The sequence below is a fragment of the Jaculus jaculus genome, chromosome 4 (genome assembly GCF_020740685.1).
Source record: "Jaculus jaculus isolate mJacJac1 chromosome 4, mJacJac1.mat.Y.cur, whole genome shotgun sequence".
Taxonomy (NCBI): Eukaryota; Metazoa; Chordata; class Mammalia; order Rodentia; family Dipodidae; genus Jaculus; species Jaculus jaculus.
The window spans coordinates 31,485,521-31,510,505 of NC_059105.1; the positions used below are offsets into that span (position 1 = coordinate 31,485,521).

A 24,985-nucleotide genomic window follows, 5' to 3' on the forward strand; every position below is an offset into this window, starting at 1 on the left:
ATTCTCTTTCTCTTACACTATAAGTAAATTACTTAATTTAATTAAATTAAAAATAAAATAAATGCAGCCAGGCGTGGTGGCGCATGCCTTTAATCCCAGCACATGGAAGGCAGAGGTAGGAGGATCACCATGAGTTAGAGGCCACCCTGAAACTACATAGTGAATTCCAGGTCAGCCTAAGCTAGAGTGAGACCCTACCTCAGAAAACCAAAATTAATAAAATAAAATACAATAAATGCAAAACAAACTGGTAAGTTTGGAAACTAAAATGAACACAGATAGGAGACAAATGTCCCTTAAATCATCTGCTTGGTCTCTTGAGAGACTCATTAATAAGAAAGACCCTTTGACTTGCAAAATCAGAATATCCAAATGATTCTATTATATTAGCTTTAGCATTTATTGCAATTAATCTATAAGAAAGACAAGAAGTCACTGTGAACAGGCAGTGCACAGTTCTTCCAGCTATCATAGAGAACACAAAACAAATTCAAACTTTGGGTTTCTTTTCATCAATAATTTCATTAATTTCTTTGGGGTTCATCTCAAGCACAACTGTCAAGGGCTCTACTCTTCTTAAGAAATTCAGAATCTCATTATTCTTACAATGTCCACTGCCACTATCATAATCCTCATCCAATCACATGTCCAGCAAGGTCTTCAGCTGGTCCTCATTCAATTCTCTCCTTATTTCCCTCCTCTCCTCTTCCTTCTCTCCAATCTCTCACAATTTTCTCTACCTCTCTCCACCCACTTTTTTGCTGGTAGTTCTCAATGTGCTGGGACTGCAATATTTTGGGAGAAAGAGGGAGAGTGTATAGAACAGACCAGGCTGTGTTCCAGTCTCTCCCAGCAAAAGGAAATTCCTGCAGCACATACCGTGTTCCCTGAAGCTCACAACACAGTGTTGTAAGGCATCCCAGGGTGACTCAGCTGCCATGCAAGATGTGGACATACAGTGGGGAGTCACCTACTCAGGGAACTTTCCTGTGTCTGGGGCCCAGAATCAGGATGAACCCGAGGCACCCATTGTTCCTTGCTGCCTATCTATGATAGTAATAAAGCCACTTTATGTCAGCCGTTGAGCCTATGGGTAGTCTGTCTTAACTTGATTCAAACAACTCGGCAACTGATGACACACTCACATTTATTCTTAACATGATAGCACCAAATCTTCCAAAGTCTCCCCACCTTACCTTGAGCCACTCAACAGCTCAGCCTGCTTTCCCTGGGTTCAGTGTGTCCCTGACTTCCTCCACACTTAATCCCTTACCTCCTCCAGAATGCTACCCAAATGACAATTTCTGTGGAAACACTCCCTATTTAAAATTGCATCTTGGGCCTGGAGGGATGGCTTAGCACTTAAGGTGCTTGCCTGCAAAGGACCCAGGTTCAATTCCCCAGGACCCACATAAGCCAGATGCACAAGATGGTTCATGTGTCTGGAATTCATTTGCAGTGGCTGAAGGCCCTGCCACACCCATTCTCTCTCTCAATCTATCTATCTCTCTTTCTCTCTCTCTCTCTCTTTCTCTCACTCTCATAAATAAAATAAATAAATAAAATAATAAATAAAATTGCATCTTGACACATCCCTTTCCTCTTCTCCTCATGTTACTTCCCCTGTATTCTCATGACATTCCAATATTATGTACTATTTTTCTATTGTTTTCTAAAGTCACAGGATTTAAGAACCCTGAAGTAGAGATGTTGTCTGTTTTGTCTCATGCATGAGCTGTGTTCCTGGCACAGCCCCTGGCACTTGGTGGAGCTTGACAAATATTCAGTCAGACCTGTCCTCCTCAGGGCTCTTTTCTCTGGTCATGCATTGAATTTCCAAGAAGAGTCTGTCAGCCATGTCAGTCCCCATCTTCCCCAAAAGTCCCTTGTCATGAACTCTGCATTCATTTTCTATTGATACTAAAACAAAGTTCCATAGATTTAGCAACTTAAAAGAATACAGATTCATTTTCTCAGTGTCTCTGGAGGTCAGAAATCTGGCAGATTCAGTGGGACCTTTGCTCATGAACACACAAGACCAGTTTCAAGGGCTGGGCAGAGCTGAATTTCTATTAGGCAACTCTGGGAACCTATTTCCTTCTTCATTTCAGTTGGCAGAATTCACTTTCATGGTTGCAGAACTTGGGTTTTCTTGCTGACTTGGTAGTGGCTTCTCTCAGCTTCTGGAAGCTGTTTGCATAATTGGCTCCTGGCCACAGATCTCAATTTTTAGTCAGCAAAGCAGACTGAGATCTGATGATTTGAATTAGTATCTCTCCTCTCCTCCTTTTTTCCTCTCCTTTTTTTTTTTTTTTTTACAATTCTAATTTTATTGTCTTCCTCTTTCATTTTAAGGGCCCATGTAATGATTATATTAGGCAAACCCAGATAATGTACAGTAAGTTTTACATCTTAAGGTCCATAATCTTAATTGTATCTGCAAAATCCCATTGGCATGCATCATGACATGCACAAGCATAGCACCATGTGTTAGGGATGGGAGTGTTAGGGACTCATTACTCTGCTACTATCCATAGTAACTCTCTCATGTTTAGTCACCAGGTATGCTGTCTAAAGTTGAGGACTTTTGTTCTAGCTAATGTTCATGGCACCCAGTTGTTCACTTTGAAAAGTTGGTATAATGGAATATGATGCACATACTGATTACCTTAGAAAAGAATTCAGCCTAAACCTGGAATTAACTTATTACTGTCCACCCACCACACAGAAACAAACAGGTGACCTGTTTTAGGGATTGCTGAAGTAAGAAGAAAATGTCTTCCCTCACCCACACTGTTCTTGAAGAAGAGAACATTTTCTTAGAAACCACTGCCCTTTGCTGGCACAATAAAAGCCTGGCTTTACACATAACAGCAACCCAGGAGTCCATCCCACTGTCTCTTGCTCTTGAGAAAGGCTCCATCTGTTTGCCTGTCTGCAGGTGGTTGTTGTTGGTGGTGGTGGTAATTCTTTGTTTTCCTCACTATATACAGTGGAATGAATCCATCAGCTATGTCTGAGATACTCATCTACATCTTGACAGATTCCATGAACTTCCTATCCATTTACTTTGTTGGTGATAGCGGTGGTCCTTTGTTTTCCTTATTATATACAGTGTAACGAATCAAGCTATGAATCAGCTATGCCTCTCCTATATCCTGATAGAATCTCATATAACATCCTAGCCACTTACTTTGTTGTTAACAAATGTGGTTTCAACCAGATGCCTCCATAGACTTCTGTGTTTGAGTTCTTGGCACCCAGCTAATAGCAATTTGAGAGGTGTAACCTTGCTGAAGGAGGTGTGTTGCTAGAGGTGGGCTTAAGGATGTTATAGCCAGCTCCCTTTTTCCAGAGTTCATATTGCTGCATTATGTCAGCTGCTGTGGCAAGAAGTGATGTCCAGCCTCTGCTCTACCATCCTTTCCTTACCATCATGAAGCTTCCCCCTCAAGATTGGAAGCTAAAATAAACTCTGCTCCTTCAGCTGCCTTTGGTCAGGTGTTTTGTCCCAGTAATAAGAAGGTTACGATGACAAGAAGTCACATATAAGCCAGGCGTGGTGGTGCACGCCTTTAATCCCAGCACTCCTTCCTCTTTCTCTTGTTCATCCCAGCATGAGTTGAACTCTGTGCACTGCCATGTACTGTCATTAGGTTCAAAGCAACAGGAACAGGCCAGGCTTGGTGGCGCACACCTTTAATCCCAGCACTTGGGAGGCAGAGGTAAGAGGATCGCCCCAAGTTCAAGGCCACCCTGAAACTACATAGTGAATTCCAGGTCAGCCTGGGATAGAGTGAGACCCTACTTTGAAAAACCAATTTAAAAAAATTAGAAAAGCAACAGGACCAGTCATGAACTAAATATTCTAAAATAAACTTTTTCTCTTTATAAGTTTATTTATCCCAGTTATTTGTTACTGTAACAGAAAGTTAACTCTACTCTCCAATGCATATGTAGCCAAAGTCTACTTCACAACCTACATAAACTGGACCTGGAAGTATGGCCCTACCTAGAAAATCCAAGTGCAATAAAATGTGCTATGTTTGGGAATGAGTCACATGATAAAATTAGGTCTTCATAGAAATGTAAAACCAAAAAGTCACCTTATCTTCTAATTATTCAGTTTTAAAAGAGCTACAAAAAGATTTTTTTCTTATTTTGAAAGGATAATTTTATAGTCTGTAGAAGCTGCCACCTTATACATGAATACACACAGCCATGCCCCTCACAATTCAGAAAACCAACACCCTCCCTCCAAAAAAAAATTGAGTAGATCATATTCATTTATCTGGTGGCTCTTTGACAATAAGCATAATGAATGAATTCACAAAAGGTTGAAAAGACTGGGGAAGTCTGGACCTCAAACAGAACATACAGAGATCTTAATTAGCACTATCTCCCTGGTCATCATGTGAGTAAATACTTTCATTATTTGGCACAAAACTAATTAATTGACTAACGACTTACCACTATACCTTTATAAATTAACACCATTAATTATAATTCTGCAATCTTTTGCATGTGCCAAAAAAAAACTAATTATTGTGGATGCTTGTTATACCATGGTATTTACACAGAACAGCCTAAAATTTGGAGAATCCAGCTTTTATCTATTCAACTCTTCAGTAACTCATAACAAAATATAATAATAGCCAGGCATGATGGCACATGTCTTTAATCCCAGCACTTGGGAGACAGAGGTAGGTGGATTGCCATGAGTTCAAAGCCAGCCTGAGACTATATAGTTAATTCTAGGTCAGTCTAGACTAGAGCAAGACCCTACCTCGAAAAAAACAAAACAAAACAAAAAAAATAATAATAATACTTAGAAGTATAACCAGAATGAAAGCAATTTTAGTTCTTTTTAATCCTTGAGTAATTTTATAACTAGATATTTGTATCTATATTTCCCTTTCTTCTCATACACATTTGGAAATTTTTATGTGTCTTTAATTATAAAATATTTCCAAAGCCAGATGTGCTGGAGCATGCCTTTTATCCCAGCACTTGGGAAGCAGTGGTAGGAGGATTGCTGTGAGTTTGAGGTCACCCTGAGAATACATTGTGAATTCCAGGTCAGCCTGGGCTAGAATGAGACCCGACATCAAAAAAAAAACAAACACATATATATTACCAGAAGTAAAACAGATAATACTACTAGAATTGATAATTGTTAGCATTTTATAACATTTTATTTCATGTAACTTATTTTTTGTTATAATTTTATAATAATTATTGACATCATAACAACTCTCTTCTAAATATTTTGGTATCTGTCCCCTATTATAAAAGCATCGAAAAATGAAAAATTTTAAATTAGTTATAAAATTTTAAATGTAATCTTATTTTTAAATTTTTTTTCATTTTTAAATTTTTTTAATTTTTAAATTAAATTAATTAATTTTAATTAATTTTTAATTTTTTAAAAGAATGTTTTTAGCTAATTTACACATAGCTAAGCATTTTCATTAAAAGGTAAACTGAAATTTTTTATATAAAGCCTTTAAAGAATGTATCTTTCCTCATTTATTACTTATTCACATACATAATTCACATATTCATAAACATTAGGTATCACATAAGTTCATATATCCAGTTAATTTATTCTTTTATGTTTAATTCCTACAGTATGTGCCTGATTTATTCTTACCAGCCTTTGCCATTCACTCTTCCTAGAATGTTTTCATAACAATCTTAACATACAATGTTTGATTTGTTGCTTCCTGCTCTACACACATAATTTCTACTCCTTTATTTTTTTTAACTTTTTTATTGACAACTTCCATGATTATAGACAATAAACCATCAAAATTCCCTCCCTTTTCCCACTTTCCCTCCACAAGTCCGCTCTCCATCATGTGCCCTGCCCCTCTCAACTAGTCTCTTTTATTTTGATAATGATGACATTGTCATTCTTCCAGGACGCTTTCCATGACTGCTCACTGATTTAGATGGTCTTGCAGTAATTTCAAGTGTGACTATCTCTGTTAAAATTAAATACACCACCATGAAAGATGTCTAACATGCTCATGAAACCATCAAGCCCATGGGGCAAAGGAAAGCATCTTATTCATGTTTTCCAATACTTACCTGTGTAGGTATACAACATTGTTTAAAATATTTACTTAACAGCCTCTTGCCATGGCAAATGAATGCCAGAGGTATGTGCCACTTTGTACATTTGGCTTTATGTGGGTACTGGGTAATCCAACAAAGAAAGCCAGCTTTGCAAGCAAATGCCTTTAACCATTGAGCCATCTCTCTAGCCCTACACAATAATATTTGTTGAACTACTAAAGGGACACTGAAGGTCATGGTGAACTAGGTAATATCAGAGTTACCTTCCAGCTCAGCATTTCATGAGACTTCATAACAAAGAGTTCATCTCCCCCTCATAGATAATGTTCCTTGCAAATTACTAACTGTGCTACTCCTTGTTAATAGATTTGTAAATCTCAAACTAGAGTCAGTGCTCTTTAAAAATAAGTTGATCAATTTCCTTTGGGACACTATTAGACTGACCATTCAGAAAACTTACTTCTAGTGGAAGACATCTACAATGGCTAGATCAATATAAAAATCTTCTATCATCACCAGATATGGTGGCTAACTCCTGTAATTCCAGCATTTGGGAGACAGAGAGGAGGACTACCATGAGATTAAAACAAGCCTGGGATACAGAGTAAACTCCAACTTAGTCTAGCATAGAGTGGGATCTTGCCTCAAAAACAAAATATCTTCTTTCTTTAAGCTGACTACCTAGTAAAAGAAAAACGGGCCAAAAATAGGGCTAGTTAGCCCTCCATTTGAGATTTACCTTAGAAACCTCTGCTAATTTGTTAATTTAGAGCTTGAGTATTGGTAGTGCTAAAATAACAAAAGATAATCAAGCCAGGGACATGATGAGGAGGCTAAGAAATTGTGCAGGAGATACATCTATGAACTCAGTATCTCCAAAAGTTGGCACCCACCATTAAATGAATAAACAAGAAACAAAATGATTCTTCTGATAGTGATGGGTCCTTTACAAACTTGGGTAGATTTAGAGTTAATGAACAGTAGGAAAAAAAATTGTTATCATGAATTTTTTTAACCACAAGCCCATCCTCATATGTTGTTTTAAGTTTAAAGCAAATTAAAGTCAGTAATTCTTCTAATTATAACAATGCAGAAACAGGCAAAGATTTCTCTAGGGAGTTTTTAAACAAAGACCTCTAATTCCTCATCACATATCCTATGACACATAAGGAAATGCCACCATGTGTGGTAGTCAACATTGGCCAGCAAATGTCACCATATGAGGTAGTCAGCATTGCCCAGCAAATGTCACCATGTGTGGTAGTCAGGACTGGGCAGCAAAGTCAATGGGCATTAGATTTACCGAATTCAAATATAAAATATATGTCAAAAATAAATAAAGAATGAATTACTACTGAAGGCATAAAACTACCAAAATTGAATGAGGAGATTTCAGCATACTTTTGAATTAACTGTAACTATAGAGATAGTATAGAAACAGTTAAACAGAAACAGTTATTTTTTATGGGGAGGAGGGTTCGAGGTAGGGTCTCACTCTAGCCCAGGCTGATCTGGAATTCACTATGGAGTCTCAGGGTGGCCTCAAACTCATGGTGAACTTCCTACCTCTGCCTCCTGAGTGCTGGGATTAAAGGCGTGCACTACCAAGCCTGGCTCAGAAACAGTTATATTCAACAGTTGCTACAGAAAGCTGAAGAGAGACTTGGTAAACTGGAAAATAGTTCTAAAAAATTACAAAAACTGCAGGAAAGAAAAAGAAAGAAAGAGATAGAGAGAGAGGGAGGGAGGGAGGAGGGAGGGAGGAAGGAAGGAAGGAAGGAAGGAAGGAAGGAAGGAAGGAAGGAAGGAAGGAAGGAAGGAAGGAAGGAAGGAAGGAAGGAAGGGAAGGAATACAATGAGCCCACAGAGGTCTTGTATTTGTACACACAAAGTTCCAGGAGCCAGTAGAAAGACTGGAGGGGAGCAAATTTTCAAAGACAATATAACAAAATCATCCTCATCCTTGAATAAAGACACATGTGTTATGCAGGGTTGGTTTATTTATTTTTTTCAGTTGGGATGATTTAAGGGAAGAATTTATCTGGGCTCACAGTTTCAGGGGTCTTAGCCCATGGTCCCTGGCTCTGTTGACTCGGGACCCATGGTGAGGAAGGACATCACAGCTGAGTGACTATGTGGCAGAGCGTGCTCACCACAGGGCACACGGGAAGAAGAGGGGGCCAGGAATAAGACACAGCCCCAAGGTCACACCTCCAATGACCCACTTCCCTTAGCAAAGCCCACCTCCTAAGATTTCCAAAACCTCCAAAAATAAGCAAATTGAGAGTCACACTTTCAATGCATGAGTCTTTCATAGAGACATTTCATAAACAAGCCATAATATCCCCAAATCCTCAGATTCATAAAATCCAATGAACCTATACCTGGATATAGAGTGAAACCTAATAAATTAAAGCCAGAAGCTATGTTCTTTGTTCCCCTGTTTTTAAATTTAAAAATTTTTTATTTATTTATTTGAGAGATAGAGACAGATAGAGAGGGAGAATGGGCATGACAGAGCCTCCAGCTTCTGCAAACAAACTCCAGATATATATGCCACATTGTGCATCTGCTTTAATTGACTATTGTGGAACCAAGCCTGGGTCCTTTGGCTTTGCAGGCAAGCAGCATAACTGCTAAGCCATCTCTCCAGCCCAAAGATATGTTCTTAAAAAGAGCCAGATGTCTCACTGTCTTAGAGATACTTTCTTAACCACGTTTATTGCCACTCTATTCACAATAGCTAGAAAATGGAACCAGCCTATATGTCCTTCAAGTGATGAGTGGATAATGAAGATATTGTACATTTATACAATGGAGTTCTACTCAGCAGTAAAGAAAAATGAAATTTCCAGGAAAATGGATGAATCTGGAAAGGATTATACTTAGTGAGGTAACCCAAGTCTAGAAAGCCAAACATCACATGTTCTCTCTCATAAGTGGATCCTAGCTACAAATGACTGGACTTCTATGTGAGTTAGAATAATTAAAAATTATAATTTAATTAAAAATGTAATGAATTTTTGAAAGAACAATTAACCATCATAGCATTACAGTTTATGATATGTACCTCAGGAAAGACTAGATAAGCAATCGCTGTGTGTAAAGACTATTTAAACACCATAACTAACAAACCTGACCTGATGACACCACGAAACAGTGAGAATGCAGACTCCTATGAAGATGACATAGAACATTTCTCAAAACTGATTGTAACAAAAGTCATTAAACTTCAACACAGGTTTATTTTTTTAATATCAGCATCATGCAAACCACATTATCTGATCATGACCAACTGAGAAATTAATCACAGTTTCTAAAACATTTGAAGACCAATATAAACAGCTATCAAACTGTATGTTATATGAGGCAAAAACTCAAGGACATTGCTGCATTCAATTTCTTGGAGTTTAGAAAATTCAGCCAGTTAAATCCCACCTCCCACTTGAATTTAGAAGTACTTAAGAGATTACACAGAAAGTGACCAAATGGAAATCAAATTATTTTATTATCAAAGGATTTTCTTTTTTAGAATGAGGCTTAGGTGTGTATGAATCAGCTTGGTTATTTGATGCTCCGAACTCAGAGCACTACCTAAAATCATAAGTAGTATCCCTAAGGAGTGGGCTACCCCTCCAAGCTCACTGCATAGCCAAAGGCCAGCCAGCACGCATGTCCCCTCCAAGCAGACATATCCCAAAGAGAGGCCTGACATGCACAGGTTCAGCTGAGCATCCCACACTCACTAATCAGATGAGTAATCTCATCCATAGGAAAGACAAAAAAGCTTTGTTCTGCTTACATGCCTTCCACATGGAAACACAGATTAGCTGATGAGTTCTCTGTAGCACTAAATGAGGTGGAAAATTAGCAATTTTGGGGAGCAAGACGAGGGTGCAGAACACAAAGGACGCAGTTTTCTTGGCATCCTTACCTCCCTCCTGGAGCTGAGCTGTGATGCTGAGCTCACATTGCACTTGCGCTTTCATCACCAGGGCCATCTGCTCCTCTATAGTGACGGTGCCGTCAGAATCCAGCTATGGAAACAAACCAAAATGCTATTCTCATCATCTTAAAGACAAGACACAAGCTTTATTGCATTTCCTAATGTAATTGACAATGAGTTTTGATGTCAAGGGAGCTAGAATAATCCTTTGTGATTTTTTTTTCCACATCCAATTTCAAAATCCACTGGTATGGTTTGACTGTATGATGACCTTTGTAAATTCATAATCTGAATGTTTGGTCCCAAGATGATGGCATTATCTGGAAACATTCTGGAACCCTAGGAAATGGGGTGCAGCTGGAGGAATTAGGTCCTTAGTGTATTATTCCAAGCTGGGGAGATGACTCAGTAGTTAAAGACACAGAAGGATCACTGTGAGTTTGAGACCACCCTGAGACTACATAGTGAATTCCAGGTCAGCCTGAGCTAGAGTAAGATCCTACCTTGAAAAAAAAAAAAAGGGAGGTGTGTGTGTTTCTCATCCTAGAGCTAGAAATCTACACGTCAGCCAACTGAAAAGAAAAGATGAATAAAAAGAGAAGAAAACTAAGGACCAACCAAAGCAGGAGTGTGGACAAAATGGTTACCAGAACATATGGGAACTCATGTTCATTTCTGGTGCTTTTAACCTTGATGATGTGGGTATGCAATCGTACAAGCTGGCAGTCTTTGTCACAGACCCAATCATGCACTTGACCCTGACTAGAATCAGGGACACTAAAGAGGAGCCTGGGAAGAGGGAGCAGCACCCGTGAATGTGGTTGCTGTGCCACACCAGTGAGATGACCCAGCAAATGGGCAGCATGTGTGGCATATAAACGTGTCCACCTTGCCCATATGAGTGTGAAAACAAAATAGCAATAGCTACAACACTTAGAAAAATGTCTCTTAAGGCTGACCCTAACCAGAAACAAAGGGAAGGAGGATTGTGGGAGATGTAGTTCAGTCTTCCAAGCTAATACATTAAAAGCACACATGCTCATTTCTCTAAGCTATTCATTTACAAAGAACTCTGCAACAAAGGCATACTTCCCTTGAACATGGTCTGACTCATTTGGTACCAAGAGTGGTTCCAGAGGAACAGAATCATAAGGAGGACCAGCACCTACATTCATTTCCAAAAAATGTATGACAAGTTTCATGCAACACTTTTTGGCTTAAAAACAAGAACCATCAATTGTCTCCCAGCTTGGGTGAGTGTGGCTCTGGGTTCTTATGAGGCAACGGACAAGACTTTGGTCATGGATGCTGTCACTTGGAAACTTGTCTGAGGACCACTCACATAATCTCGGATAGAGGGTTCTTAATTTCTCAGTGGTGGTTGAGAGGAAGCCTCAGTTTCTCACTTCATGATTCTTTCCACAGGGGTGCTTAAGTGTCTTTATGACATTGCAGGTGGCTTTCCACTGAGAATGATGGAAGAGAGAAAGAAGAAAGCACAATGCTTGCATGATCAAGCCTCAGGTGTTGCAAGGGTCAGTTCCTGCATATTCTGTGTATTTAAGTTGAGTCTTCAATGCTCATTCAAGAGGAGAATTAACCTCCACCTCTTAAAAGAAGGTATCAAAAAATATAAATGGAGCTGGGTGTGGTGGTGCACACCTTTAATCCCAGCACTCGGGAGGCAGAGGAAGGTGGATTGCTGCGGGTTCGAAGCCACCCTGAGATTACCTAGTGAATTCCAGGTCAGCCTGGGCTAGAGTGAGACCCTACCTTGAGAAACCAGTATTTATGGGCTGGAGAGATTGCTTAATGGTTTAGCGCTTGCCTGTGAAGCCTACGGGCCCTGGTTCGAGGCTCGATTCCCCAGGACGCATGTAAACTAGATTCACGAGGCAGCATGCAATGGCTGGAGGCCCTGGCACACCCAATCTCTCTCTCTCTCTCTCTCTCTCTGTCTGTCTGTCACTCTCAAATTTTTCAAACAACCACAATTTTCTTCATGTGGCTGTTTTTAGGTGAAGAATACTATTATATTTTCCATCTATTCATTAATAATAGTCTAGAGGTTTGTATGTCTGTTTATGGTTAGGGACTTTAAGATTCTTGAATAAACATGATGACAAGACCAATCATTTTATCTAAGGGGCAAATTCCCAATATTATAATTTTTCAAACCCTAATCTTTTGTTTTAGCCTGCACTTACTTTCTAGAAGCATTCTTTATGGAAAATGAGAAAACAATTTTCTTTATGTTGTGCAATAATATAATATGCACTGAAAAGTGGAAATGTGTTTACACTATTAGCCATAAGAGATTGTTTTAATTTTATTTATTTATCTATTTATTTGAGAGAGAGAGGGAAAACGAGAGGCAGAAAGAGAATGGGCATTCCAGGGCCTCCAGCCACTACAAATGAACTCCAAAGGCACGCACCACCTTGTGCATCTTGCTCACATGGGTCCTGGGGAATCAAACCTGGGTCCTTTGGCTTTCAGGCAGTATTTTAACCACTAAGCCATCTCTCCAGCCCCATAGGAGATTATTGATAATTATTATCTAAAATGATATATAAGCAGCCCAGATAGCTTAGCCAGTACAGCATGAGACTCTTATAATATAAATAAAATATATCCACAATTTTATATACACACAATATATGTATACATTACATACATAATATATTTTGTGTATACAAGAGTATACTGATGAGCTTAATAGAAATGAAGGATTCTGAAAAACACTAATTTAAGACCTAATTAAACATAAAAGGTTACCATGTTCCTGAAATTTATGGTTCCTAAAAATTATGTATATTCTTTTCTAATGCAGTTCTAGCACAAGCTAAGATTTAATAAATAGTCATATATATGTACACACACATATATGTATATATATATATATTTAGAGATTTCTGGGTTATATTCATAACTCAATTCACAGCTCACCTTTATTTCAATGGCTTTTAAAAGGAAGAAAAGATAAGCAAAAACTAATTTGTGGATTTTGGAATAGATAGCAGGGTTTTAGCTGGCAAGATGACATGACAGCGTTCTAATAGTGAGCTATAAGAACTTACAGAAAGAAGGTGCAAGAGGAAAGATAGAGGGAAAGAGAAATAGAAGAAGGGAGGAGAGTAGGCAACAGGAAGGGGGAGATGGGAGAGGAAGGGAGGAGAGCAAAGGAGGGATGAATCACCTAATGAGCATGATGGGAAGCCATGACCCTTCTCATTCAGTCTTCAGGAATAGGTACCAGTCAAGTCGTTTTCTTCACTTTTTCTTTTTCTGGTGGTTGTTTATTCAATTACATAGTTGCTTTCGTTTACTTGACTCCTAGGAAACACTGGGTAATTTCTAACCAAGTTTCAGAACTATAAATCTGATTCAGGGAAATCTGATTTCAGTTCTCAAATGGGAACATTTCAAATCACCTCTTGTACCACTTTTACTTGAACATACTCATTTTTGTCCTTTTGAGCCTATGTGGCCTTTTTTTAATTGGGATAAACATTTCAGGAATACAATCACCTCATAAATTATAGCTCCTAGAGATATTCTATTCTGAAAACTGTGACCAGGTTAGCTAGGAGTTTTTTTATTAGAACATGCTAATTCGTAGTCTATTAAATTGATTTGCAGTCAGTTCTAGCAAGAGCACAAAGAGACCTCACGCGCCTATTGTGTTCTCTTCTTCCTTTGCTGTGGACACAAGCGTTCCTTACTGCAGAGTGGCATGAAAATGACAGTGGAATTAGACAAAAAAGCAGTTTTCCTATTCAATGTCTATTACTCCAAAAGGAACAATTACATCTAAAACAAAATGTTACATTTAGAAAAGAAAAAGTTAGTCATTTTCCTTGACAAGTTGATCATTTATAATTTGGAATAAAATGATGAATTCCAATGTCACATAATTAAAGGCTAAGAGAAGCACTAGTGAGTGTTTTATTAAAAGCTCCTGAAACTGTCAGTATAGATACAAATTGTTAATGTCAGAATATTAAAATCCTTATGATCATAATGTTTACACTTAAAGTAAACTTGAATCTATGTAAATTAGATGTTTTTAAGAGGAAACATTCCAGACATCCATGTCTGGTACAATAGAGGAGACATATATTCTCCTCTCCCTACCAGAAAGTACCCTGGACATGAGATATGATGTGAGCATGAATAAGATTCTGAAAAGTGGAGAGAAGAAAGATCAGGCAGGAACCTCAGATCTTGGCAAATGACGCTGTGGTAGAAAGGCACCTGCACTTTCTCCTGAGTCATATACCACCAACTTGGAGCTAACGTCGCTGGAAATGCTGAAAACTGAGAGGCAAGGACAAAGTAGGCTCAAGAAAAGCCTGCGAAGGATGGAAAGAGGAAACCTAGTAAGGCAAGAAACTTCCAGACACTAGTAGTCTGACCCAGCCAAACATCACACAACCTATTCCAGAAAAGGCAATGCAGGGAGCCTAGGTTTGAAGCAAGGCTATAAGAAAACACCATTAAAATCTTCCATGCTGGTTTGAAAGAAGGAAGAAAACTAGACAGTAGACAGCATGTAAGAAATCTTTATCTGACCAAAAAAAAAAAAAAAAAAAAAGTGCTCCTTCCCTTTTTTCCTGGACTGATGGAGAAAGCCTAGTGGAAACTCAGCCTAGGAGTAACTAGCCTCACAGTGGGACTACTGGGAAACCTAGAGATTTCCTGTCCATCAGCAACAAGAGGCAGTGCCCGTGGTTGCTCACTGAAGGGCCTAAATTTCTACCTCCACTGAGCAATAACAAGGTGATACTCCCATTTCACCAGCTACATCAGTACCAGATAAAGTAGAAGGCAGAGCAAACAAAATTATCCAAGACCGAGAGGGACATTATGTAATGATAAAAGGATCTCTTCACCAAGAAGACACAGCTGTGCTGAATGTGTACCAGCACCAAACACAGAGCTGGAAAATATGCGAAATCGAACTTGAAGCAACAGAAAGAAGACAAAGCCACAACGGTAATGGGAAAATTTAACACCACTCTGTCAATGATTGATAAGACAAACAGCCCTATGATCACAGGGATACAGAATTCAACAATGCCATCAACCAACACAGCCAAATAAAAGTTTACAGAACACTTCATGCAATAATATGCTGAATGTATTTACCCTCCACGTATATGTAAAACAAATATCAAATTAGACCATGTTGTGGGCCATAAAACAGATTCTCAGACCACAGTGGAATCAGGCTAGAAGTCATTAACAGAAAGATAACAGGAAAATCTCTAAACACTTGGACACTTACCACATTTCTGATTTATGATTCAAATAGCAAGTCTCGAAGGAAATTTAAAAATACATTGAACTGAATGAAAATGCTACCTATGCAAATATGAAGAGTGCAGAAAAAAAGAGTGCTAAGAGAAACATAACACTAGGCACATATATTAGGAATGAGGAAAAGTCTCATTAATAATTTGACTCTATTTCAAGAATCTAGACAAGGCCAGGTGTGGTGGCACAAGCTTTTAATCCCAGCATTCAGGAGGCAGAGGTAAAAGGATCGCCGAGAGTTCAAGGCCACCCTGAGGCTTCACAGTGAATTCCAGGTCAGCCTGGGCTACAGCGAGACCCTACCTCAAAAAAAAAAAAAAAAAACTAGACCAAAAAAAAGCAAAATAAGACCAAATCAAGGAGAGGGAAGAATATGAGGAAGACACAAGGAACCACAAAAACAATACAGAATATCAGCCAAGCCAAAACAATTCTTTTTGTTTGTTTGTTTGTTTGTTTGTTTGTTTTTCGAGGTAGGATCTCACTCTAGCCCAGGTTGACCTGGAATTCACTATGTAGTCTCAGGGTGGCCTCAAACTCATGGCAATCCTCCTATCTCTGCCTCCCGAGTGCTGGGATTAAAGGTGTGCGCTACCACGCCCGGCCAAAACAATTCTTTAAAACAGCTGGTAAAATTAGGAGAAATTCTAGACAAAGAAAAAAGAAATTATAGAAATTCAAAATAGGTAACTGCTTGTCAGGGAAAAGTGAGAGTGGGAAGGGAGAAGCTGTGGCTATGAAAGAGCAACAGAGGGAATCTTTTCTATGACCGTTGTTCTGTTTCTCAAATACATCTTGGTTGTGATGTTTTACTATGATTTTGTTGCAATTGGAAGAAACTAGATAGAGAATAAATGACTTCTCTTTATAGTATCTCTGACAAGTGCAAGTGAATTTATAATTGTCAGAAAAGTTTTCAAAAGCACTTTTCTAAGATTAAAAAAAAAGTAATATCGGCTGGAGAGATGGCTTAGCAGTTAAACGCTTGCCTGTGAAGCCTAAGGACCCCAGTTTGAGACTCGATTCCCCAGGACTCACGTTAGCCAGATGCACAAGGGGTGCACCCATCTGGAGTTCATTTGCAATGGCTGGAGGTCCTGGTGTGTCCATTCTCTCTCTCTCTCTCTCTCTCTGCCTCTTTCTCTGTCACTCTCAAATAAATAAATAAAAATACACGCACAAAAAAAATTTAATGTAATATGGTGCCACTCACTGGTTACATGCACTTCCTGTGCAAGCATGAAAGCCTAAGGGAGCCTAAGCCCGCCCTGTAACCCAACTCCTGCCGGGGAGCTGCAGGCGTACGGGACCCGACAACACACCATACACACAACGTACACACTGCACCATACACACAACATACTATACCATACACACAATGTATTGCACCACACCATACACACAACACACTATACCACACCATGCACACAACGTACACACCACACCATACACACAGTACACTACACCACACCATACACACAACACACTACACCACACCATACACACAACGCATTACATCACACCATACATACAACATACTACACCACACCATACACACAACGTACTACACCACACTATACACACAACACACACACACACACACACACACACACACACCACATTACCAAAACAAAGTAATATACAATAATATCATGTTACACATCTCAGGTAGCTACAGGGAGGGTTTTGAATGTTTTCATCACTGGCAGTTTATGAAATTTCTCAAGGAAATCTCATCTAAATGTTTGAGGTGATGGGTAAGGTGATTATTGTGATTTGATCAAACACACTTTGTGTACATGTATCAAAACATATTGTAGCCTACAAACAGCATAATTATTTCATGTTTATTAAAAATTTTTAACATTTAAGGCACAATATAATAAAATATTGCTTCATTCAAGGAAATGGCAATTTGTCACAGGTGATTGTAAAAAAAAAAACAAGGTGTAGAAAAATGTTTTAAACATAAGTATCCCATAATTTTGCAAAAAAAAAGTCTCATAAAGTTTCCTTTTTATTTTATTTATTTGAGAGAGGAAAAGAGGCAGAGAGAGAGAGAGAGAGAGAATGGGTGTGCCAGGGCTTCCAGCCACCACAAATGAACTCCAGATGCATGTGCTACCTTGTGCATCTGGCTTACATGGGTACTGAGGAATTGAACCAAGGCCCTTTGGCTTTTCAGGCAAACGCCTTAACCACTAAGAAGCCATCTCTCTGGCCCCACATAAAGTTTCTTTCCTCTTATTTTTTTTTTTTTGTTTTTGTTTTTGTTTTTTGGGTTTTTGAGGTAGGGTCTCACTCTGGCCCAGGCTGACCTGGAATTCACTATATAGTCTCAGGGTGGCCTCGAACTCATGGCGATTCTCCTGCCTCTGCCTCCCGAATGCTGGGATTAAAGGCGTGCACTACCACGCCCGGCCATAAAGTTTCTTGAATGGATACAATGCCCCTTACAAAGTTATATTAAGTATTTACAAATTAAATTTGACTTTTATTTTAGATAATAAAACTATATTTTTTTTTAAATGATAAATTCCCTTCTAGACAAACGTGATGGTTAATTCTGCATGCCAAGTTGTGTGAACTGTGGAATGAATGCCCATCAAACGTTGTTTCTGGTTTGTTTGTGAAGATGTTTCCATGTGAGGTTAGATTTGAACTGGCGGACTGGACTCAGTGGACTGTGTATAGGAGGTCTTCATGCACTCTGTTGAGGCCCTAAAAGAACAAAAAGCCAAGGAAGGAGGAATTCACAGCCCCCCCTCCCGCACCTCAGCATTTGAGATCTCACCTGCTCTAGTAACCTGGGCCAGGTTATTTGCACCACCAGCTCTCCTGGTTCTCAGGCCTTTGGGCTTTGACTAGATCATACCACCAGCTTTCCTGGGTCCCTGGCTTATAGATTACAGACCCTCATACTAACTCTATGATGTTCAGTTACTCCCTCATGGCAAAGCATTTACATAGATCCAAGGGTCCTGTTTCTCTCAAGAACTCTTAATACTCCTGGACACACTATTTTCCATAGCCTAAAAAAATGGATGAATGGTATGGTTTAGCTCTATAACGTCCTACAAAGGCTCCTTTGTTGAAGGCTTGTTGCACAGCTAGTGGTGCTAATGGTGGTGGTAGAGACTTCACAAGGTGAGACTTAGTTGGAGGATGTGAGTCAATAGAGATTCCTCCTTTCTCTGTCTCTCTCCCTCCCTTCCTTTCCCGCCCCCTCCCTCTCCCTGATGCCATAAATATGAGCTCCTTTACTCCACCACGTTCTCCTCACCACGCTGCCCGACCTCACCATGACCCAGAAAGAACAAGTCAAGGTCATTCTTTCTTCCTGCAAATTGTGCATGGCAGGCATTTCGTCTCACCGACAGAAAAACCACCGCAGCGAGCGCATCTACAAATATAATTTGGGATGGAGTTCAGGCCACTTCGTACCCTGTAGTACTGATGAGCCGAAGAGCAAATAAACAAGGCTCATAAAACTTGTAGTGCCGGTTTTCAGATAGTCCTCAAGAGTTTATAGACACTTAAAAAATGTTAAATTTCACTTTCTGAAATGCAATACATCTTTCAAGAATATTCCTGGAGGTCGAGGCTGCACCACCCCCTCCCCTGCTCCCCACTCAGCCCCCCAGCCGGTGGCACATTCGGCAGCGGTTGCCGCGGCGGCCCCGCGGTGGTCTTCCCCAGAGCTGCGGGGAGGAGGAGGAGCTGCGGGGAGGAGGAGCTGCGGGGAGGAGGAAGAGCTGCGGGCGGAGGAGGAGGAGCTGCGGAGAGGAGGAGGAGCTACGGAGAGGAGGAGGAGGAGCTACGGAGAGGAGGAGGAGGAGCTGCGGGGAGGAGGAAGAGCTGCGGGCGGAGGAGGAGGAGCTACGGAGAGGAGGAGGAGGAGGAGGAGGAGGAGGAGCTGCGGAGAGGAGGAGGAGCTGCGGGGAGGAGGAGGAGCTACGGAGAGGAGGAGAAGGAGCTGCGGAGAGGAGGAAGAGCTGCGGGCGGAGGAGGAGGAGCTACGGAGAGGAGGAGGAGGAGGAGGAGGAGCTGCGGAGAGGAGGAGGAGCTGCGGGGAGGAGGAGGAGCTACGGAGAGGAGGAGGAAGAGCTGCGGAGAGGAGGAGGAGCTACGGAGAGGAGAAGGAGGAGCTTCTGGGAGGAGGAGCTGCTGGGAGGAGGAGCTGCGGGCGGAGGAGGAGGAGCTGCGGGCGGAGGAGGAGGAGCTGCGGGCGGAGGAGGAGGACCTGCGGGGAGGAGGAGGAGGAGCGGCGGGGAGGAGAAGCGGCGGGCAGAGGAGGAGGACCTGCGGGCGGAGGATGAGCGGCGGGCGCGCGGCACAGTCGCCCGATCCCGGAGAAATTAGACAACCAATGGGTCCATCCTGGCAAGAGCAATGCCCGCGACTTGGAGACGGTGGGAAGACGGCGAAATGAAGTTGTGGTTGAATTAAGGAAGAATAAAAGAGATGAGCACCTCTTAAAGAGGAGGGAACTACCACCAGAAGGTAACTGTGAAGACGCTGAGACAGGGGGCCACGATCCAGTGCGAAATGCCTCTCTAGAAGCTGTTGCTCAAAATGCTTCCAGTGATAACCGGAGAGTTCAATTAAGGGCAGTGCAAGCTGCTAGGAAGCTTCTGTCCGGTGATGGAAATCCACCAATTGATGACTTGATAAAGTCTGGAACATTGCCTGTTTTAGTCCGTTGTCTTGAAAGAGACAACAGTCCTTTACAGTTTGAAGCTGCGTGGGTTTTGACCAACATTGCGTCTGGAACCTCTGAACAAACACAAGCTGAGGTTCAGCCCGAGCCGTGCCACTTTTCCCGAGGCTTCTCCATTCACCCCAGCAGAACGTGTGTGAGCGAGCAGTTTGGGCATTGGGAAACATCATAGGTGATGGGCCTCCGTGTCGAGATTATGTCATAAGTCTTGGAGTGGTAAAACCTTTACTTTCATTCATAAGTCCATCTATTCCCATAACATTCCTACGAAACGTTACTTGGGTTATAGTCAACTTATGTCGCCACAAAGACCCACCGCCGCCAGTGGAGACCATTCAGGAAATTCTTCCAGCTCTTTGTATTTTAATTCATCACACAGTCTGGGCCCTTTCTTGCCTTACAGTGAACAGATACAGATGGTAATCGACTGTGCAATCGGTCCTCATTTGGTTTCTCTACTCAGCCACCAGGAAGTTAGCGTTCAGATTGCTGCACTTCGAGCTGTGGGCAACATTGTTATTGGCACCGATGAGCAAACACAGGTAGTTTTAAACTGTGATGCTCTTTCATACTTCCCGCACTCCTGACACATCCCAAAGAGAAAATTAACAAAGAAGCAGTGTGCTTCCTCTGGAACAGCACCGCAGGAAACCAGCAGAAGGTTCAAGCGGCAATTGATGCCAGCCTTGTACCAATGATAATACGCCTTTTGGACAAGGGGGACTTTGGCACCCAGAAAGAAGCTGCCTGTGCCATAAGTAACTTAACAATTAGTGGAAAGAAAGAGCAAGTGGCCTACCTTATTCAAAAAAATGTTATCCCACCTTTTTTGCAACTTGCTGACTGTAAAAGATGCACAAGTTGTGCAAATAGCACTCGATGGACTAGGTAACTTATTAAATGGGTCTAGAAGAATGTGGGGGGCTGCAGAAAACTGAGCAACTTCAGTATCATGAAAATGAAGACGTCTACAAACTGGCCTATGAGATCCTTGATCAGCTCTTCTCAGCAGATGAGACTGATGAAGAGCCTAGCCTTGTTCCAGAGGCAAATCAAGGTGGAACAGATGGCTTCACTTCATCTGCAAATGTACCAACGGAAGGGCTCCAGTTAGAGAGAGATGTTGTGGAAGTTAGGTAGAATTCAACACTGATATATCTACATACATATAAATATACATATACATACATACACATATACATATATATGTATATGTATGTATGTATATATATATATATATAGAAAGAGAGATTATACATACACATATACATACATACATACATATATATGTATGTATGTATGTATATGTATATATATATAGAGAGAGAGAGAGATTTTATTCATCAATCTTGGCTCATGGAATCTGCTGCTGTATTAACCTGGGAGAGAAAAATGTGAAGATTCCATATGGAATCACAGAAAATGCCCAAGTGAGGTCAAGGTTGTGTGTGGATGCGAGTGAGAATGAGTGGCCAAATGTAAGGAAGACTTGGCATGAATGCTTACTTAATACAGGTCACAGATCTTCAGTGCCTGAGAAAGAACACTGACTTGATCTCAACTGAGGGAAAGTGAAGAATTGTCATCCTCCAGCCTCGTATGCATAAAAGAGAATGCCCATATAAGTCAAGCAAAATGAGCCCAGGCCAATCTAGGGCTCTTCACTCATGAAGCAGGCTCCTAGTCCTGGAGTGACTGTGTACGAGAGTGTGGTTGTGGTGCTGTATGTGGACGCATGCAAGCTTGATTCACCTTCAGGGGGCTGATAATAAACCTAGTAGCTCATCAAAGCGCAATCGCAAGTGTTAATGTGCATTGCACATGACAACAAAGCCTGGTTTAGCCGCAGACACTGGTTTACTCTGCAGCCTGTGTTTTTTATTACCCTCCTACCTTTTTCTTCTCCCCCCTTTTTATTTTGGTTTAGTTTTTATTTACCTCATATGGGTTTTTTTAGTTGCTTCTCAAGTCACAAAATTTGAGGAAGGTTTCCTTGTGCATTTGCCCCAGATGAATGCTTAATACTATGAAAAGCTTTCCATATCACCAGAACTAATTTGTGTATATTTTTGCATGAAAAAAGTCATAAAATTTCCTCAAAATAGACTATGTTGCAGTACACAAGTTGTCATAATAGTATAAAACAGCAAAATGTGTTTTAAAAGCCATTCATTTCCAGAGATAACATAAAGATCTTTGCATGAGATAAATCTATAGCATAGTTCATTTTCAGATTTTATTGAGTCCTGTAAAGAATAATTAAAGTTTCAGTTGTAATTGAATACCTTGCTGTGTTTAAATGTTATTTGTTTTCAAACTTTGGTTTCTACGACAATTATATGGAAACTTCTAAAATAAAATTTGGTGCATATAGCATATATACTGCTGAATAAAGACCACAAAAGTAGATGTACAAATCAGGTAATGGTCTGAAAACCTTTAATAATATGCCTAATATGCTCAATTGTTTTAGAATCTTAGATGTAGGCAAGCCATGAACCACTTTAGAGAGAAAACTTTGTATTTTAAAACTTGGTAAAAGTTATGCAGGTGGTTTTTATAAATTGGAGTAATACCTCAGTTTTGAGATTATACACACTAAATTAAATGTGGCATAAATTAATTTGTACAAAAAGAACTCTTTACAAGGCGGCTCATTGTAGGAAATCCTGTGCCTGCCCTTTTGAGCACAGATGTTGCATGAACAACAGTTTGCTATAAGAAACAGACCAGATTAGCCACCATTAACATCTAGATCTACTTTGTGTTTTAAAATCAACTGGTAATTCTGAAACACTGTAGAGTGGATAAAAATTACCTTGTGATCATAACTCTTTGTTGAACTAGAGTATTTTTGCACTATTCCTTATCATCAGAAACATAGTTAAAGTTTAAAATGAGAAGCAGCAGAAAACTAGCTTGTAAAATTTATCTAAGTACAATACAGGCTAGGCTGCCTTAGGGAAATAAACCTTAAAACTTAAAGCAGTGTTTTTAAGAAAAGAATAGTCCTGAAATGGACAGACAGCTCAGTCTTTAAGGTGCTTCCTTACAAAACCTAAGGACCCAAGTTTGATTCCTCAGTACCCACGTAAAGCCAGACATGCAAGGTGCCACATGCATCTGGAGTTCATTTGCATGGCTGGAAGCCCTGAAACACATTCTCTTTCTCTATCTGCATATCTCTCTCAAATAAATAAATAATAAGAATATAATTCCTTTGAGTATAACTGAAGCTTTCACATTTTGAAATAAAGTTGACAGTGAAAATATTTTAATTATTTAAAGGTTTTAAATTGCCAGGGCTGGAGATACAGCTGAGCAGTTAAGGCCATTGCCTACAAAGCCTAATGACCTGAGTTCAATTCCCCAGTGTCCACATAAAGCCAGACACACAAAGTCACGCAAGTACCTGGAGCTCATTAGCAGCAACTGGAGGCCCTGGCACGCCCACTCACTTTCCATCTGTCTGTCTGTCTGTCTCTCTCTCTCTCTCTCTCTGCTTACAAATAAATAGAATATTTTTAAAAAACTTATTTTGAGGCTGGAGAGATGGCTTGGTGAGTAAGATAATTGCCTGCGAAGTCTAAAGACCTATGTTCTCCTCTGCAGATCCCACGTTAGCCAGCTGCATAAAGGCGAGACAAGTACAGGGCTGAGCATGCCCAGTAGGTGGTGCAAGCATCTGGAGTTCAATGTCAGTGGCTGAGGCCCATGGCCACTTCTCTCTCTCTCTCAAGACAAATTATTGTTTATAACATTGAATTAAACACGGAAAAGTAATCTATTGTAATAAACTGATAGCTTTGAGACCGATATGTTTGTATCATCTACTTCTAGTTAAATAACCACCATGAAATTATCTCCATGATATTTTTTTATTTTTAACTCAACAAAAATAAGCAAAACAAGACAAATATATAGCATAAGTATGTACAACAAACACACACAAACATACTCAAATCCACCAAAAAATAATACAAGAAATGTATCAAGGCTTCTCAAATTCTTAATCCTTTCACAAAAAGACATCTAACTCAGAACTAAATCTGAAGACCAGTTTTTATTTTACATTTCATTATAATAAAAACTCCCATGATCTTGTTAATACAAAAACCCTAAAATTATTTAAGAAAAATATATTTATAGGGTGGCTTACTAACAGTTAAATGACAGTAGAAATGTGATCACATTGAGCTGTCATCCTTCAAAACAATTACTCATCCCTTTCAGTCTAACTACATATGAATTTACTGCAGCTATTTGTGGAGGTACAATTACCACCTAGAGACAAAGTGTGGTTAATTCTTCTAAGAGTCATATAATTATTATAGAGAGGCAGAATAGATTAGTGGTTGCGAGGTATTGGGGGAGGAACAGGTTATGGTTATAATGGGATAAAACAAGTGATCCATGTGGCTGAATGGTTCTGTATCTTGGCTGTGGTAATGCTCATAAGCAACCGCACATGTGGTAAGTCTGATGAAAACTAAGTGGACTCATACAAATGAGTGCACAGAAAGCCTGTGACATGTGGGTTGAATAGGCAGATTACCTCAGTGTCAACTTCCTGCTCTGATAATACACTGTACTTATGAAAGATGTTACCACTAGGAGAAACTGAGTAAGAGGAATTCAGTATACTTGGATTATTTATGTTGCAGGTGAATGACTATGATCCTCTTAAAATAAGCTTCTTTTGAAATTCATATGAAAAAGTTTTTGATGAACTTGTTTAGTTTCATGACTACAAATAAGAGAAACAACTACATTTAAACTAAGTAAACTACAGTCAATTAATCTGTGCTAAACTAAGGTTAAATATAATAAAATTATTTGTCAAAGATTCAAAGACTGAGGGAGGGAAGAGCTGGGAAGATGGCTCAGTGGTTTTAAAGTCACTTGTTTGTAAAGCCTAC

General features: G+C 39.9%; 1 protein-coding gene across 2 annotated transcripts in view; it reads right to left on the minus strand.

Annotated features, from left to right (window-relative positions):
- Pth2r (parathyroid hormone 2 receptor) overlaps positions 1 to 24,985 on the minus strand; it is a 106,356-nt gene that overhangs the window by 59,053 nt on the left and 22,318 nt on the right. Inside the window, exon 2 of one of the 2 annotated variants that reach the window (XM_012947738.2) lies at positions 10,016 to 10,118. In XM_012947738.2, the coding sequence (XP_012803192.2) occupies positions 10,016 to 10,118 (103 nt within the window). Of the gene's footprint in view, positions 1 to 9,883; positions 9,982 to 10,015; positions 10,119 to 24,985 lie in introns of those variants that run through there. The other variant, XM_045147829.1, reaches the window with a different exon arrangement.